The sequence below is a fragment of the Phyllostomus discolor genome, chromosome 2 (assembly GCF_004126475.2).
Source record: "Phyllostomus discolor isolate MPI-MPIP mPhyDis1 chromosome 2, mPhyDis1.pri.v3, whole genome shotgun sequence".
NCBI lineage: Eukaryota > Metazoa > Chordata > Mammalia > Chiroptera > Phyllostomidae > Phyllostomus > Phyllostomus discolor.
Window position 1 is genome coordinate 144,813,749 of NC_040904.2, and position 20,121 is coordinate 144,833,869.

The following is a 20,121-nucleotide window of genomic DNA, read 5'->3' on the forward strand; positions in this document are numbered from 1 at the left end:
ATAAATCATTTGGGGGAAATTAGTTTATATGAGAAAAAATGAAAACAGATCTCTCCAAATATTTACAAAATCAATTCCAGATTAAATTTGAAAGATAAAGCTTTTAAACTTAACAAACTACAGAAAAATATTTTTATATCTTTGGTGGAAGAAGTGGTTTAAACACACACCCAAAGCCTAAAAGACTGACATTCTGCCTTGTTGACTTTAAAAACATCTGTTCATTAAAAGATACCATAAAAATAGTAAAGAAACAGATCTCGATGCATGTAACTGACAAATGATAAATATTCAGGAAAAGTAAAGTATTCTATGGATCAACCAAAAGACTCAAACCCACTAGAAAAATATGTCCAAAACTCATGAATAGCTATTTACAGAAGAGGTAAAAGGAATGGCGATATAAAGTGTGAAAAGATGCTTTATATTATTATGAAACTGGCTGGCAAAGGTAAATTTCACACCCACTAGATTGAAGTAATTTTAAAGTCTGACAATTACAAATGTCAGTGAAGATGTGAAATGACAGGAATTCTCATTTACTACTGGTGGAAGCATGAGTTGGTAGGATGATTTTGTAAAAACAGTTTTGGTATTACACAGTAAAGGTGATAAAGAGCAAACCCCCAGAGGTGTCTAATCCGTGGCCCACAGGCCACATGCAGCCCAGGATGGTTATGAATGCAGCCCAACACAAAATCATAAGTTTACTTAAAACCTTTTTTTTTGCTTCTCAGTTTTTGTTAGTGTTTGTGTGCTTAATGTGTGGCCCAGAGATATCAAAAGATTAGACACCCTAACTTAGCTTTTATACTCTATAGTATACCCTAGACTTCATGAAGCTCTCAAAAAATATGTACTAGCAGATTGTTTATAAGAGGAAAAAATCTGGGGGCAGGTTTGGGAGTAAAAGGGAGAAAACTGTATTTGAACAATGATTAAAATAAAATTGAAAAAAAAGGAAAAAATCTGGAAAAATCCAAATGTGCCATCATCAGTGGAATAAATATACCTATATTACACTATGTTTGTCAAGTAGACCATCATACAACAATGAAATGAATGATTTAAAGCTACAGATATAAACATGGATGAATATACAAAACAAATTAAAGTTTTTGCAGTATGACATTTATGTAAAGTTTTTAAACTTTAAAAACTTTGAATGAAAGTAAAATGAATCAATACATTGTATAGGGATAGAAACATGGTAAAAAACAGAATGAGTAAAACAGGATTTGGGAAAATGGTTAACTCTGGTTAGAAAGGAGGGTGCCCTAAAATACCAATCCAAAAGAACCTATGTACCCCAATGGTCATAGCAGCACAGTTTACAATAGCCAAGTCTTGGAAGCAACCTAGGTACCCATCAGTAAATGAATGGATCAAAAAAATATGGTACATTTACACAATGGAATTCTATGCCGCAGAAAGAAAGAAGGAGCTTCTACCCTTTGCAACAGCATGGATTGTACTAGAAAGCATTATGCTGAGTGAAATAAGCCAGGCGGTGGAAGACAAATACCATATGATCTCACCTTTAACAGGAACCTAAACAACAAACAAACAAGCAAAATATAACCAAAGACACTGAAATAGAGAACAGGCTGACAGTGACCAGAGGGGAGAGGGGAGAGAATTTCAGGGGAAAGGGGGAAGGGTTTACAGGAACAAATATAAAGGACACATGGACAAAAACGGGGGGGGGGGTAGAAATGGGATGGTGGTGGGGAGGGCTGGGAGGGTTGGCTGGGATGGGAGTAAAAGACAGAAAACTACTTGAACAACAATTAAAATTAAAACAAAAAAAGAAAGGGGGTGCAATCAGGCAATCATGGGAACCTTCAAAGGCACTTGTAATGCCATTTCTTTTTAACTTGGTGGTCATTAGCTAGGTTTTCATTTTTATTAATGATGTTTAAAATGTACATATGTTATAGACACTCTTGTATATGCATATATAGAATAAATGCATCACTCTCTTTTTTTACAGTGGAGTGGTACATGTCCCTGTGGTTCTTTCCTAGTTCTATAACTAAATGAGAAAAATAAGTGCACTAATAAGAGTTTGTCATTAGGTTGAATTCCTTCAGTGTAAAGAACTGTCCTTCATTATGAGATTGTAATGTTCTTGCTATCTGATGTTTAATGTCCCTTTATAAATTAATAGAGATTGTGAATTGTAGGTGTTTAAAAATGTCTTATCTAGATGAAAACCCTGATAGTAGTGCCACAATTTGAGGGGAAATCTTTAGTGGTCCACAGCATTTAAATCTAGGAACTGTAGGTTTGTGTCATTTACCTGTGTGAGGAGATTGTGGATATATGGTAAAGATAAGGAAATTTTTGTCATTAAATGGAGTAATAGAACATGAAGTTAGTTGGATATGTGGATACAACTGTGGAACCAAAATGGCTTCGTCAGGACCTTGTTGGCCTCATCATTACAAAATGTCTAGAGGAAGTAGCCTGTAACTTAATTTATGTCCAACTTCAAAGCCCCCCTAGGTTGGGTGGATTCTCTTGTGGGTAAGTAAAAAGATGTGAGCATTAGCACCAATATTTGATTAACAGCTGGAAGAGGGAATGGAGAGGATCAGTATTCATGCTTGTCATGCTAAAATGACAATATTGTCTTATAACTCAGATCTTATGCTTAGAGAAAAGGACTAGAAGTTGCATTACTTTTGTGAACACTTAGATTCAAATGGGTATACTAGAGAATGCAATTTTCTTTATGTGTTATGTTTTCAGAACTTAGTTATATGGAAGGGAAGAGCAGTAGCATTTTTTTTTACTCAATATTTGCACAGAGTTCTAGTGGAAGAATCCTTGAAACATAGTTGTTTTTTAAGTTTTGAGTTGAGCCTTTGATTTACAAACTATATTTATATGTAAAGGATGTCCAGTTAGTGAACTATCCTATAGGTACCCCTTTCTTCTTCACTATCATTAAACTGTACCTCATTTTCCCACTTCCTACCACAGACCCTATTGTTGCCTGGGACCTTCGTTTTTATCCCTGCTCTTTGAGTCTCACCTTACCACAAAACTGCTTGATGCTGCATCTGTGTTGATAGGCTTAGGAAAAGGAAAGTGAGGAGGAGTAGGGAGGTAAACAAATACCCCCATTCCTAGATTCTAACCTTGGCTCTATTCTAGTTTATTCTGTGACCATAAGCATATGTCTCTCAGAGCCTGATTACCTTATTTATAAAATCACTGTACTACTCATTTTATATATTGTATTGTTGGTATTTAAATCTATTGAGAATATATGTGAAAACACTAATTACTGTATAATGATGAGGTAATATTGTGATTGCATTCTTGGGTACTGTTAGTTTAGTACATTTTTAGTTACACAGACTTTTGTGGACAGTCTTACAAACCTAAGTATGTCATTAAACATTTACTTTGTAGAAATAGTCTCTGAGTTTAAATCAGCTTTTAATGAACATGCATTCACACATATATTGAAAGCTCAATGATAAGAGTAGCAACTAGGGACTATTATGTTCATAAGTATCTTGTGCTTAATATGGTTGCTAACACATAGTAGGTGCTCACTAAATTTTTGTTGAATGATCATATAATACGCATAAATTATTATAAAGAACTTGCCATCCAACAGAAAGTACTATGTTATACTTGTTGCAGTGAATGGGAATCTATAGACAAGAATGCTTTTCACTTATCTTGGGCCATCCTTTCAATTTTATATGTGCATTTGCATGTGCTTTTATGTTGAGAACATAGTTAATGTTGAGAACCTAGTTAATGTTTAAAAATCTACAGAGTTATTTTCTGAGGAAATGTAGGACAATAAGATTGCTTTATGTAATTTTTAAGTCATGTAATCAGCAACAAGAAATTACTAATTACAGCTAAGAAACTACTTTGCCATATTGGAGGATGGAAGTTGACAAAGAGCTGTATTGTTGAGCTTTGTTCTGTTTTAAAGGAAAGGTCATTATCTCCTATCTCAATTTATATGTTCTTTGGAAGGTTATTAACAGACTTGTTTGCTAAGCCTGTGCTACTTCAGTGTGTGAACTATATTTTTATTTGAATTGCTTGCACTGTAACAGAACTTATTGCTGAATTTGTGTAGTGACATCTTCATATATTTAGTCCATTCGATAGGGTAGTGATTCTCTTCAGGTTTGGACTTTCTTAAATTCTTGTTGATTGCTTTTGTTTTCAGTATTTTAATCTTTTTTCAACCCTTCTCGTTGCTTTAAGGACTTTAAAATTTTTTAAAGCCTTGTTTTATCATCTTGGAATTTGAGATAAAGTATATAGTTCTTATACTTTCATCCTAATTTAAACCAGTGTATTTTATCATGACGATTCATGTGGAACTCTATAGAATTTAAGTGGATTTTCCGACTACGAAATTAGATTATTTCAAAACATCAGCACTGTTTGTCATTCGTCATTTTGTAAAGAGATGGTCTGGAATTTGTTCAGAGAACTATCAGAGTTAGTATTACAGTGAAATGCCTTCTTCAGTCCTAATCTTTGGCTCTATAGGAAGAGAAATTAAAGCTGGGCATTTTCTTTGGACAGGAACATCTAGAAAATCTTTCTGTTGTGGCCTTTTGTGGCTTTTGCCTCTGTTTGGGTGTCTGCCACTTGAATATTGAAAGAGCCACTAGACCAGAGATAATGTATGTAGTTGTTCTCTTTAGTGGCAAGCTGTTAATAAAGTTTTGCAATTAGTTATTTTTAATGTTAAGGAGTAGCAAAAAAAATATTGTTTATGTCATGTTTTCCAGTTTTGGCCATGACCTATGTAAGAAATACACTTTATGTCACTATCTAAAACATTATATATACACACATATATGTTATATAAAAAGCATAAAACAAATTATTTATGAAACAACTTTCCTTTTGATATCAGAATGCAATGCACTCTATATTTCCTACCTTGGCTTATTCAACTTTACTTTTTAAAATACTATTTGTGACTCACTAAATTGATTTGTCTGACTTACCAACAGGTAGTGACTTGAATTTTGTAAAGCATTTTTTTTTTAAAGATTTTATTTATTTATTTTTTTTTTATTTTTAGGGAGGGAAGGGAGGGAAGGGGAGAGAGAGAGAGAGAGAGAGAGAGAGAGAGAGAGAGAGAGAGAGAGAGAGAGAGAAACATCAATGTGCGGTTGCTGGGGGTTATGGCCTGCAACCCAGAAATGTACCCTGGCTGGGAATCGAACCTGGGACACTTTGGTTCCCAGCCCGAGCTCAATCCACTGAGCTACGCCAGCCAGGGCTTGTAAAGCATTTTTAAATAAGTAGGTTTATCCATAGGTTAAAATCTTTTTCTAATACAAATGTCTCACATGACTTTCAAACTTATCTGCCTTTCCTCCACATCAAATCATTGTGAGGATAAATATAAATGTACATGTACCATATATATAAGTTATTTCAATGACCTGGCAACATTTTTTTTCTAATTTTTACTTGTTTTAATATATAAATAATATAATGTAAAATGGGAGAAATGGTAATTCGAGTGTAAACCCAGATAATGTTTTAAGTACTCAGCCTTGCTATAAACTTTATGGTAGTTGAATCTAGCCAGCATGACACAGCAAATGTGTTCATGCTATATAGATCTTTAAGAGAGGTAAATCAGGCTTTGAGCATAATTTGATCCCTAGTCTGACATTAAAACTAATACAAAATCCATAATGATTACAAATAATTATAAAATTAAATTGATGTCACAAGAGATACATAAAAATGTTTTTAAAGTAGACCTTAGGTTTAGAATAATAAATCTAGATTTTGGTTTTAAATTAACAGCTGCCTTTAAAAATTGTTTTCTAAAAGTTCTAAAAGTCTTTTTTTCTTTATTGAAGAAGAGAGTATTTGTGCTTCCCTTGTGAAGTTAATGCCCATCAGTTTGTTTGTATCCTTTCCTAAGACCATTGGAATATATTGGTTTTCTTTGAATTTAATTATAGACTTGAAAATGTAAGTTATTGTTACTATTTTGCATGTATAAAACACTTTATATTGATCAAAACACTATTTATATATATATTTATATTTCTCCTCACAATTATTTGATGTGGAGGCAAAGCAAATAATAATTGTGCAGATGCAGGACCCAGAAATATTAGCTCCTACTGTTGTTTTCACTGGTTTTATTTGAAGTTAATGCTTTTTTTACTTTACTGTGTATTTTCATCAAGTGAGTTTATCAACTATTTTTAAATCTCTAATTTAAAGAATGTTAATGGAAGCTTTGTGAGGTTTGTGTAAATACGGGTACCATATTTATTTACCACCATTCAGATGGAGTAAGAAAGATGGAGTTCCAAGGAAGATAGACAGAAGAATAAGCATTTGAGAAGAATTGCACAATTAAAGATACAGTGCTATAACCACTACCAACCTATTAGAATAGCCAAAAGCCAGAACACTGACCTTATCATTGTGGAGCAGTAGGAGCTCTAATTCATTGCTGATGGGAATGCACAATGGTACAACCAAAACTTGGAAGCAAACAAGTAGCTGAATGGATGGATAAACTGTGATACATCCAGACAATGGAATATTATTCAGTTCTAAAATGAATTGAGATGTCAAACAATGAAAAGCCATAAGGAATCTTAAGTGCATATTGCTAAGTGAAGAAAGCTAACCTGAAAAGACTTCAGACTGTAAAGACTTCAGACTTCAGACCTGATGCCACTACCTGTGTGGCATCATGGTAAAGGCAAAACTATGGAGATAGTAAAAAAGATGAGTAGTTTCCAAGAGTTACAGGGGAGGGAGGAATGGACAGGGGGAGCACAGAAGATTTTTAGGGTAGTGAGAATACTCTTCATGATACTGTAATGATGGATGCCTGTCATTATACATTTATGTAAACCCATAGGATGTACACCACCAAAAGTGAACCCTCAAGTTTGCTGTGGACTTTAGGTGATTATGATATGTCAATGTAGGTTCATCAACTGTAACAAATGTACCATTCTGGTGGGGGAAATTTATAATAGGGGAAGCATGCATGTGTGCAGGCAGAGGGTATGTGGGAAATCTCTGTATCTTTCACTTTTGCTGTGAACCTAAAACTGCTTTTAAAAATAGACTCTTAAAAAAAAAAGAAAGAACAATGTATTGGAAGTATCCTCATCTTACTCAGCCTATCCAAGCATCAGGTCATGGGGGAAAGAGGAAATTTCCTTAGCTTGCTATCAAGACAAGCCAAGGTCAGAAAAGAATTTGGGTAAAGCTCATGGAAATAATTTGTCCTTGGTTTAAAAAGAGAATAGTACAGTGATAGGGGACTTCTTGATGATGACAGCTATTTTCTGCTGAGTGCCCTGTTTCCTGTATCCCATGCATTCTTTCTTTTTTAAGATTTTATTTATTTATTTTTAGAGATAGAAGAAAGGATGGAGAAAAAGAGGGAGAGAAACATCAATGTGTGAGAGAAACATTGATTGGTTGTCTCTTGCTTGTGCCCTAACTGGGGACGGGGCCTGCAACCCAGGCATGTGCCCTGACCAGGAGTCAAATTGTCAACCTTTTGCTTTTTGAGTGTCTGCTCAACCAAGTGAGCCATGCCAGTCAGGGTGCATGCATTCTTAATTTGCTATCACCTTTTAGTAGAATCTATAATACTCCAGTATGGCCTTTCTCAACTGGGGTCCTATGAGAGAAGTAAGGACTAGAGAAAGTAATTTAAGTGACTGTTTTCTTAGTTTGCCCAAGGATATGTGTGTGGTTAGAGCCATTATAGATACAGAGAGAAAAAGTTAATTCATTTTGAAGAGTGGATATTTAGTGCATTAGGCCTAATTCTCTTGTAACCCCTCCACTCCAGGTGAGAAGAGTTACTTTAGTAAATTCTTTAAAAACATGCATGGAAAGTAAAATTTTGAGATTTTGCATGGTCAAAGAAAATATTTTACCATGACATGTTACTGGTAGTTTGGCTGAGTATGTAATTCTAATTTAGAACTCACTTTACTTCCAGTTTTGAAGGCATTACTTATATTTTTGTCCTGATTCCAGTATTATTGTTGATGTCAGTAGCTTATCTGATTCCTCATCTAGAGGAATGTGGTACTGTGAATTATGTGCGAAAATGTTCCTTTGGTATAAATACAGTTAGTTTTTACTGCTGTTGGTTTGTGATTTGGCTATCTTGGATCTGCAAGACAGTGACTACTTGCTTATCTCATACTTTCCAGTGTCAAATTTATGTTGTTGGTGTATCCTTTTCTGGATACATACTTGTGTGATATATGCCCATACATGTTTATCATTTTTTTTAAATACTAGTTTTCTGTCATTTTAGTTGAGATTTAGGAGGGAACACATTAGGTCACTGTCTTCATTCTGCTCTTTTAACCTGGTACATTTCTAGATTTTACATGTTATCCAATTTGATCCTTATAATAATCTCATAATATAGGCAATATTATTAGCATTTTATAGGTGAGGAAACACAGACCCAGAGAAATTAAGTTAATTGCTCAAATATATTACAGCTAGGATAGAACTAGGATTCGAACCCAAGGAGTTCAATTTCAAGTCCTGCAGAATTATTACAATATAATGCCTTTTGTGGTATTATGTCCTTTATGCCTTGAAGAGACAAGCACCATTGTATGAATTAATTATAATTATTTCTCTATTGTCTATAATTAATGCTAATTTATATTTCATGAAATAGAGATAAGCAAAAACAAAAACAAACCCTGCTGTAGTTGTGGTTATAAGCCATAAACTATTTTTATCATTAATTGATTTTGAAATGCCTTTGCCTAAGAAAGAATATATACAGGAAATCGAGTTTGTTTTTAAGTGTCTTTCCTAGTAAAGAGAAAGTCCTAGGTTACAGGGAATGCCGTTGTGTATGAGTGGAGTACCAGTCTTGAAGTGTATGCATAATGAAGAAGGAAACTGGTATCATCAGAAGGTACTTAAATGAACCACTAAATCAATTGTAACAAATTAATTGTTGTCTTACTAAGGGGGTGCATGTGCAGGTTGAAAGTAAAAACTATGACTAGAAAAATCATTTTAGGACATATAAGGACAATAATTGGCTAGAATTTTTTCACTTCAATTAAGGTAAAGTAATTGTATTTTAATATAACTAGGAAAGAGTTTTTTGGAATTTTAAGATGAGCTATAGAGATATGACATAATTTAACATTTTGGCTATAGGTACTGTCCTGTTAGATTTAATACTGTGAGATCATACCAGTCACTTAGTTTTAACCTAGTAAAGAAAGAGAAGAAAGAGATTCCTTTCTTTACTGTGATAATAAAGTACATTATTAATAGAAGGTTCATTTTTAATAGAAGAATTTTAAGTGGAAAATACTCATTCGTAGATTATATATTTTGAAAAGTTTAAATGTAATAAAGAACTGTAGCAACTCATACCTGTTTCAAGGGAACATATATTGGAGCATACAGCATTATTATGGTGTCTTTTTAATCTCTGCTAATTGGTTTGGATTAACTCTCTTACTGACTCATATATCCCTCCTAGAGGTGAAAGTTAAATGTTTATCATTTGCTTTAGCTGTTGGAATACATTAAAATTGTACTTGAAAGAATATCTTTCCTTATAAATTTTTAATTATGGCTGAACCAAGCAGTAGATTAGATCTAAATCTAGAGGCTACAGGAAGGATAGACAGTGTTATGTTTATATCCATTTTTGAAGTAAGCAAACAATGCAAAGGAAAGAATCAGAAGAGGTGGGTAGTGTGGTGGATACTACAGAAACTGGTTTTATTACTTCATCTTGAATCTCTTAAGTATTGATCTTGCTTTTTTTTCCCTAAAGCCGCAGTTCAGTGTAGGGCATTCCAGGAAGGTAAAACATTAGCAGAATAGTGCTTCTTGTTTATCAGGTCATTTAAAAACCCAGCAGTATGGTTTAATGCCTTTTCTGTTGGTCTTTTTCTCTGTCTGTTTGCTGATCTGACAGCCTCTGGTCCTTCTCCTTTGCTGTTAAACGTGTGTGTCCTTTGTTTGTACTGGTGGGTTTTGCTACATTTGGATGTGAGGGTGAAGCCTGTTGTTGCCATACTGACCTAATTAGCCTTCTGAGTGAGCATATGCATTAAATAGATCTTCTAAAGCATGAAAGAAGAGAGCTCACAACAACGTAGATTTTCCTCTTGTACTGTGGTTTCGCCTGTTTTATTTCCTCCACGAATTGATGGCCGAAAGCTTATCCGGAATGCTTCATTTGGAGGATATAATGAACTTTCTCCTTCGCTGCCAGGTTTGTTTTTTAGTCTACATTCTTTTCTTAATTTCCTGCTTTGATTTAAATAAATTAGCCATTTTAATATCTTAAAACTGCTTTGTTTTAAACACAACAATTCTATATGAAAGATTAGGTTTTAGTAACTGCTACTATATTGCTTGGTCTTTCCATTATTTCTCTTACAATCTCTTAAGCTCAAACTTGAAAACTAATGATTCAGTAAAGTACAAATCTTCAGTGCTTCTGGCATAAATTTTTGTTTTAATTATAGAAATAAATAGTATGAGCCTTTGATAAAATCAAAGCCTTTTCTGGACTTGAGATAATGTAAAATTCTATAAATAAATTAATCTGAGGTTTTAGCAAATGAAACCCAGATATTTAGTATTGATAATTTGTTTATCTATTTTCAGCAGAACAGTAACTATATTAAAATTGATGTTTAGTTTAAGCTTTAATAGCTCAAGCTCCTAACTTGAAAGTGAAGTTTTCTGCCTAATTTTTAAAATGCCTTACTTGTTGTTAGATGTGTTTGTATGTGATATGTTTTTGCTAAGAAAATGTTATGTTATTGTAGGGTAATAGTTACTAAATAAAATTAGGTATTTGGCAGCTGTGATTTAGACATTAATTAATTGGTCAGTGAGAAGTAAATATAAATTTATCTTTTATTGTTTGAAAAAGATTTATTATAGCACATATTTGGATATATATTTTAAAATAATATTTTTTCTTTTCAAAAATGTTAACTGCTACATAATTATACCTACTCTCTTTTAAAATAAAAATATTCTATTAATATTCATGAAAAAGAAATATTGACTGAAACTGGTGTTTGGCTTAACTATATATTTTTCTGACACTTATGTTTTGTTAAATTTGAATTATATTTTCTATTTTCACACTAACCTTTATTCTTGGCTTTTTGCAAATATTCATGTTGATAGGTGGTATATGCATTCCTTTGTGGTAGTGAAACACCTTGTAGAAGGTGTTACCTGGGCAATTAAATAAATTATTTTAAATTCACTGATTTCATTTTCTTTTCCAACAATGTTTCTCACAAGAATTGGAAACCATAGTTCTGAACTGTTGCCTTAGTAGTGTATAAACTTTAAATAATATCATAATCCATATTCAGTCTTCTCAGTGTAGCATGGTTACTGTCATGTTTCTTTCTTATGTTCTCAGGTATAAATTTTGGTATTTGCCTTTGTTTGAAGTGGCTTTGATAATACAATATATTGAATTTTTTAAATGTTGCTAAGTGCTCTACTTGCTTTTATAATGTGACTTCCATTTCTATATTTGTCTCTGTCTCTGTGTTCTTCTATTTTCAAGCCAGCAAGCTTGCTAGAACACATTTGGCTGACCTTCATGCCTTCAGTCTACTTAATACTAAAGAATCATGTGACCCTAATAAAAACTAGAATACTCTTCCACCTTTCAAAAATTGATATTTACTTAATTAATTAGACAACTGAAGGTAGAACCATCAGTTTTTCTTGTCACAAAATATATTGAATGTCATTTGGGATCATTTGTTTGAATTGGAAAAGTGAATGATTGGCTTTGTTTTCTAATTCTTGAAATAGAGAAAATCATGTTCATAAGGATGCTTTGTATAACCAACAGTTGCATTATAACCAGCCATGATTAAAAAAAAACTGTTTAAAATATGTTTTATCAGCTAAGACGTAGAATGGCATTACATACTTCAAAGAAGCAAGCAGCTTTTTATGTATTTTTTTAAAAGTAAAAGTAAATTTCTTCTTGGTCATTTCATTGTACTGAAAAAACTTTTTAGATGCATTATTTAACCTGACATTTAATTAGCTTAACAATAACCCACAACCTTTGGACCAAATAAATCTGACATTTAAAGATAACTTATCTTACTACTTTGACCACAACCTTTTTTCATTTTAGTTTTCCTTAGGAAAATCTTAGTATCACCCACCCATGTGCTCATAGTGATAACACAGTACAGTTTTTTTAAGTTTATATTTACTTATCGTCTCTTTCCTTAATCTCAGATGAAACTTCTAGATATGATCATTAAATCATAAATAGTTCCTAAAAACGGGAGTAAATGAACTTTGAGCAAAAAAATCATTTGTAGACATACTATTAGCTTTAGTGCACAGATAGAGTTCTTTTCTTGTACTTCGACTTCTCAGAGATTTTTTTTTTCTTGTATAATTTTTAAATTTTGGCTATGTTCAATATAGCAACAATTTTATATTTTATAAATACCTATTAAATCTGCATTTGCAGGTATAGGTATATAATTTCATTTTAATAAGACTGAAGCAGCATAAAACTTGCTTTATTATATCTAAATATTAGTAAACCAAATTTGTTCATGAAACATATAAAAGGGGCCCCTGGCTGGCGTAGCTCAGTGGATTGAGCGCGGGCTGGGAACCAAAGTGTCCCAGGTTCGATTCCCAGCCAGGGTACATCCCTGGGTTGCAGGCCAGAACCCCCAGCAACCGCACATTGATGTTTCTCTCTCTCTCTATCTGCCTCCCTTCCCTCCCTAAAAAAAAAATAAATAAATAAAAATCTTAAAAAATATATTTAAAAAAAAAGAAACATATAAAAAGGTTATATCTTATCAATGGTAATAGCACTTATAGTCTATTAAGAAATTAGACGTTAAGGACGGAGTGCTAATTCAGGAATAATATTCTCTTAGATTAGTAGGAGAAAATACACTATCTTTATGACCATGGATTTAGAGAAGACTTTCTTAAGACCAGAAAGCGCTAACTGTTAAAGAACAAGATTGCTAGATTTTACTTTATTAAAAACTGAGTTGTACATCAAAAGGAATCATGCAGAAAATAAAAAGACAAGCCACAGAGTGGGGAGATATTTGTAGTGAAGGACCAAGAGGAAGAATGCATCAAGAATTCTTACAAAATTCAACAAGAAAAAGATAGACAATGAGTTTTTAAACACTGTACAACAGATCTGAAGAGGTTCTTCACAAAGAAAGCATTAAAATATCTAACATGTGAGAAAGTGCTCAACATTATTAGTAACCAGGGACATGCAAAATAAAGCCTTATTGGTATACTATTATATATAGATACATACCCAACAGCTTGGCAAAAAAAATATTAAAAATTTATCAGTATTGATGTTACCGTGGATATGGAGAAAGAACTCTGACACACTCTTAGTGTAAAAATAAACTGGTAAACAATTTGGTATCCTTACAGTTGAAGACAACATGTAACCCAGAAATTCTGCTACTAGGTTTAAAACTTATAGAAACTCATGGACATGTATACCTACTAGATTTGTAGCACTATTGTTCACAAGAGGGACAAACTAAGAACAACCCAAATATCTATCTCCAATAGATGGGTAAATAATGATAGAGTCATGCAGTGAAATTCTAATCAGCAGTGAAAATTAATGAATTGCCTGCTGTGACATGCTGGTAAAAAATAATTGTAAAAATCAAAACAGTTACTTTTGAGGAGAAAAAGAGTAGATGGTGATCAAGTAGATGGTGCTACTGTAGGGAATCTTATGGGATGCTGATAATTCTTTCTTGATTTGGGTAGTGGTTATGCAAATATTAACTGTATACATCAAATTACACATTTATGTTTTATGCATTTTTCTGAAGGTGTGCTATATTTAATACATTTAAAAACTATTACAAGTGGAGTCCATTTTTATTAATTTTTAGATTAGTTTTTTTTGTATTTAAAAGGATGAATAAGGATTAGTTCCTTTTCAGGAAATCACAGTCAAGTACAGAACATTTACATGAAAACAAGTAATTAAAGTATGTTGTGATAATATGTATAAAGTGCTATGCGACTCAAAGGAGGGTACAGCTCACTATATGCTGTCACACACTAAAGCAAGGCCTCCCAGAAGAGGCAGCCAGGCATTCTAGAAACAGCATGACTTTTAAAGTTATACTAAGTTTGAGTCAACTCTCATACTATCACTTACTAATATTAGTCAATTTACTAAATTTCTGTGAGCCTTAGTTTTTTCAATTATATAAAATATAGTTAATTTTTTGTGGCATTGTTTAAAGATTAGAAAGTAAGTAAAGCGTCTAGCATAGTATTTTAGGATCACAAGTATTCCTACAAATGAATAGTGGTTGCTTTATTGTTTTCATTAATATTATTGTGTTAATTATTATAATTAACATCAGTGTTGATTAATTAATCAGAATTAATGAGGTACAGAATAGGTTAAATGGTTATAGGCTAAGTGAGAAAGAATGTCAAAACAAAAGAGACCTAATAATCTGGAAGAATAGAGAAGGATATCTGAGTTTTTTATTTACTTTTTATTGAGGCATAACTTACCTATAGTTAAGTATACAGCTTTTTAGATATGTATAGATATATGTAACTACTAACCAATTCCCAGAACATTCTCTTATGCCCCTCCTAGTCAGTTCCTCCTTCAACAAAGGTAAACCCTGTTCCAACATCTAATACCATAGGTTAGATTTGCCAGTTCCTGAATTTTATATAAATGGAATCATTCAGTATTTGTTTTTCCTTTTTTTTTTTTTGAAGGGGTGAGGTGGCTCCTTTCACTCAATATTATGTCTTTTGTTTTGTATACTAGTAATTGGTTGTATTCTATGTCTGTAATGTTCCATTGTGTAAATACTTTAATTTATTCTACCATTAATAGCCATTTATGTTGGCTTCAGATTTGGGCGCTTACGAATAAAGTTACTATGAACATTCTTCTACCTATCTTTTGGTGAGCATACACTCTCATTTCTGTTAGGTAGATCTAGGATCAGAACTGCTGTATATTAGAGTATATACATCCAGCTTTACTAGATCCTGTCGATAGTTTTACACAGTGGTTATGCCCCTTTATATTCCCACTAATAAGGAATGGAGTTCTAGTTACTCCACATTCTTACCTGTACTTGGTGTTAGTCCTTTTAATTTTAGCTATTTTGATGGAGTAACAGGTTTCTATCTCATTGTGGCAGTGGGGAGAGGATAGTAGGAAAGGAATTTACTACCTAAAATCACTAACAAGCAAACTTGGTGAAAAGTTGTGATCTGAAACTATTCTGCATTATTGGTAATGGTCAATAATGTGTTGTAGGTTTTAGGATTTTATCTATCACTTTTTTAAATAAAATAATTTTAAAGTAATCTTAAGTTTCCACATATGGTGGAAAATGAAAAGCTTAACAAATATTTTGTCAGAGCCCTTTTGGCTTCTAATAAATATACTTTTGTAACTGACTTTTTAAAATAAAGACTGATTTGCACATTTTTTTAGGAAACCAATTCTTTGAAGTATGTTTTATTGATTATGCTATTACAGTTTTCCCAATTTTTCCCCCTCGATCCTCTCTCCGCCCTGCACCCCCCCAACCTTCCAGCATCCCCCCCACTTAGTTCATGTCCATGGGTTGTACACGTAAGTGCTTTGAATTCTATTTCCTATACCACTTTTGACCTCTCTCCATCTACCAATTATGCTTCTTCTTCCCGGTACCTTTTCCCCTCTATTCCTCTCCTCCTCCTTCCCACTGAAAACCCTCCATGTGATCTTCATTTCTCTGATTCTGTTCCTGTTCTAGTTGTTTGCTTAGTTTTTGTTTTCATTGTTTTTATGGGGGGGGGGGTTCATTTGTTGATAGTTGTGATTTGTTGTCATTTTACTGTTCATAGTTTTTTATCTTCTTTTTCTTAGATAAGTCCCTTTAACATTTCATATGATAAGGGCTGAGTGATGATGAACACCTTTAACTTGACCTTATCTAGGAAGTACTTTATCTGCCCTTCCATTCTAAATGAAAGCTTTGCTGGATAGGGTTATCTTGGATGTAGGTCCTTGCCTTTCAAGACTTCACATACTTCTTTCTAGCCTCTTCTTGTCTGCGAAGTTTCTTTTGAGAAATCAGCTGATAGTCTAATGGGTACTCCTTTGTAGGTAACTCTCTTCTTTTCTCTTGCTGCTTTTAAGATTCTCTCTTTATCTTTAATCTTGGGTAACTTAATAATGATGTACCTTGTTATGTTCCTCCTTTGGGTTCAACTTCTTTGGGACTCTCTGGTCTTCCTGGAGGTCTATTTCCTTTGCCAATCTGGGAAGTTTTCCTTCATTATTTGTTCAAATAAGTTTCCAGTTTCTTGCTGTTGTTGTTTTCCTTCTGGCACCCCTATAATTCAGATATTGGAATGTTTACACTTGTCCCAGAGGTACCTCAGCCTCCCCATTTTTTTAAATTCTTTTTCCTTCATTCTGTCCCAGTTGGATGTTTATGTCTTCCTTTTGTTCCAAATAGTTGATTTGAGTCCTCACAGGAAACCAGCTTTATCCAGAATAAAGAGTGTTCCCTAGTGTGACATTTTGCTTTCCTTGGAATTACCCTTGAAAACTTAGTGCTCAATATGGCAATATTTTCTTCCTAAGGCCTTTAAACATTTTTATATGTTCTTTGTATTTTATGGTTATAACCTTCTTATTTGCGCTTAGTTGAAACTAAAAGCATTTGACCAGACTTAAAAAGCATTTTTGCTTTATGCCTCAATAATTTTAAATAACTTGGAAGTCATCAGGATCATTATTTTAAAATAAGTATCTGATTTTCAAGTTTGAGGTATAGAGAATCTTTTAAAATGTGATTTATTTATTGGTTTTTACAGATAATATACAACCCAGGTTTATGAATGTCCTTTTCCAACATTTGAAACTTCCCATGAGACATATTTTAATGTTAAGAAAAGTTTATTTGAACTTGAAACTTGTAGTTTTGTTTTAATTTATTGTTCTGCTCTTACAATAATATGTGAATGTAGACACAGTGAAGAATTTTAATCTAATAAATTGATTTGTCTAGATTCAGCTGAATACAAAACTTTACTAGAGGAGTTGAAGTAAACATCTATTTTTGTGAGAATAAAAGAAGACATCATTTGTAAATTTACCATATATACTTTTAGAAAATCCTTGTGCTCTTGTACAAGGTCTTGTAGAAAGTCTTTGAAGTACTTTATATTAGTTTCTTAATGTTAAGAATTACTGATTACAAGTATATTATTCTGAATAAATATTTTAGAATTTTTAAACTGAATTATGTAACTTTGGTTTGCTTTAGACTAAAGATTCAAATGCTGGTAAGTTTTTATTTAAAATTTCATGTTGCATTTGTGAAACAGGTTTTTTTCTTCTCCCCTATTGGAGTTGAGTGATCATTCTCCTTACCAGGGATGGGAGTAGGGGTGGGGGTGGGGGGAGATTCCTTATTTATAATTACAGAAAAATTCAATAAATTTCTGATATAGGAAAATTCTGATATAGGAATGGATTTGTTTCTACCTGATATAAACCAAATACAGAATAAATGGTATCACTGATATGCTAGAAATGATTTTCTAGTATTTTTAATATTGGCCTGAGAACAAATAATTTTAGGGAAGAGTTAATATTACCCTCAAAAGTAGAAAGAACTTCATTAAAATGAGTACAGCTCCTTTTGTGCTAGTCACATAAATCTCAGTATTAACATTTCTGTAATTGTACTCTTATAACATTAATTTGTTAACTACTTTTGGCAAAGTGTTGCGTTAATGTGTTAATCATGTTTATTAGAAGGATGTACATGCTTGTCCCAATACATTCATGTATTTTTAGATTCATCTTTTTAGAATTTACATAGCAATAGTCAGTGACAATAATAATAAGGGTCATTATTAATTGAATGTATAATGTGGTGTAGAATATTATGCTAAGTGCTTTCTGTGCATTCTCATTTAATTCTCACAATAAGCACATTGTTAGATTTGTTTAAGTCTGTTCCTCAATCAAGATTTATTGTCCTGGTTATCTTTTATCACCAATTCTGGAGTTGTTTTCCAGTTTGGCAAGAGGTGTGAAAAGTATGTTGGATTGGTTTGTCAGGATTCTTTGTTAGGAAACAGCTCACAAGAAGACTAAAAGCTCCCTGAGAACTGAATTCATGCCAAGAAGTCTAGGAGCACAGAAGGAGGTATTTAGCTTGATGTTGGTGGATTCAGGAAAAGACTTCATTGCCTCTGAAAGCCTTAATCTAGTCTAAGAATTATTATACTAGAAATCTTTAAACTTAGAATAGTTTAAATCGTATTTTCGGTCTAGGCTTCTTGTACTGATATACAGATGTAATGTATGAGGTGTGGAAAGTATGTTGGATTGGTTTATCAGGATTCTTTGTTAGGAAACAGCTCACAAGAAGACTATAAGCTCCCTGAGGCCTGAATTCATGCTAAGTACTCTAGGAACTGAGAAGGAGGTACATTCTTCCTTGAAATTGTATGACTTACCTGCTTTTGCTTTTTAATGCTTACATATCTTCGAAAGTACCAGTACTGATATAATCACAATGTTTTTAAAGGTTTTGAAAGAGGAAGGGAAGACATCTCTCAAAATAAAGATGACTCTTCACTTTCTATGTCAAAGAGCAAGGTAAGCATATTATCTTCCCCAAATATATAATTATAAAATTTTTCTAATATTTAAGATGAGAGAACTAACACTGTAATCCTGTCAGGTTTTTGTGAGATGGTCTTATGTTGGTATATCTAAACCATGTAGTATATATGAAAAAATGAAAGTTTCACTGGGGCTGATTTAATGTTGTTTACTTGCGAATATAGCCTATTGGTAACCAGTATCCTCTGTAGAGTTATATTGTTTCTGATGTGGTTGCTACAGCAGTACTCCTCAATCTGAAGCCTGAGAGTTTCCCTCCTTCTGAGAAATTCTCAGAGCTAATGGTTTAAAAAAAAACCTTAAATATTTGGGGTTCATTTGAAGGACAGTCAAAATACGTACATTTTACAAAAGGCCAAAGATCTCTTTCTTAGAAAAAGGTATAGTTCCCTAAATTAATATTTCTCAAACTGGGATACATGTATATATTCTTAGGTCTATTGAGATTTGTTTTTTTTTTTTTCATTCAAAGTACACGTTTGAGAAATACTATATGATGCCTTGGTTTTCCTAAGGGTTTGTAATTCACTAAATTTCCATAATGTCAAGGGAGTTGGTGTTTGCCTGTCATTTTTGGTCAGGTTTAATAGCAGGAGAAACTTTTTATATTTGTGGATTTGAACCAATGATATGAAGTAAGAAAACCTATTTCTTAAGCTTGTAAATTCTCTGCTATTCTCAGCAATAGGCTTCACTTTAAAAACTATGTTTTTTTGTTCCTGTTCTTGGGAGCAGTTGAGAAGATTCCATGATATGTTTTAATCTATAATTTTATACAAATTTTATTTACACTTAATTTTTCAAGTATTCATTATATAAAGATCCATCCATCAAATATGTAAAAGTACTTAGAAGTACTAAATATGTGGATATATATTTTATATGTAGCTATACATGAGAAATGCCTTGATCATTTTATATGAGATGTATAATTAAAATTGTAGAGTAAATAATCTTAGGTCTGCCATGGCTAGTGATAGAATGCAATATATGGAATTTTAAAATCCTATTTTCAAGCTGTTAATACCAGAATTGGTGAATGTATGGTGTAATGGTATTCCTTCCTATTCAGAAGTTTAAATACTTAAACCCCAGACCTACATACCACAGCTACCTATACGTAGTCTTTTAGTGGTAGGTGGATGGGTGCGGGATGGAAAGGGGAACAGGGAGCCTAAAAAGAAAGTTTACATACCTTAATGAAGCAATATGCTTTGGAACTGCCCTTTGAGTAAAAACAGCACCTGGTCATACGTGACTCTTTAAATTAATTAAAATTAAATAAAACTAGAAATTCAGTTTCTCAGTTACATTAGCCACATCTCAAGTGCTCAAATAGCCACATATGACTTGTGGCTACC

At 32.9% G+C, this 20,121-nt stretch overlaps 1 protein-coding gene and 1 long non-coding RNA gene across 12 annotated transcripts in view; both read left to right on the top strand.

Moving 5' to 3' along the window:
• The window catches only part of OSBPL8 (oxysterol binding protein like 8), a 170,806-nt gene that overhangs the window by 98,121 nt on the left and 52,564 nt on the right, over positions 1-20,121 (top strand). For 10 of the 11 annotated variants that reach the window (XM_028503692.2, XM_028503691.2, XM_028503694.2 and 7 more), the window contains one exon: positions 18,663-18,733. In XM_028503692.2, coding sequence (XP_028359493.1) covers positions 18,663-18,733 — 71 coding nt within the window. Of the gene's footprint in view, positions 1-9,819; positions 10,280-18,662; positions 18,734-20,121 lie in introns of those variants that run through there. The other variant, XM_028503693.2, reaches the window with a different exon arrangement.
• On the top strand, positions 963-4,793 carry LOC118499014. The gene is made up of 2 exons (XR_004901514.1): positions 963-1,272; positions 1,812-4,793. It is a non-coding gene; the product is annotated as an uncharacterized LOC118499014 (long non-coding RNA).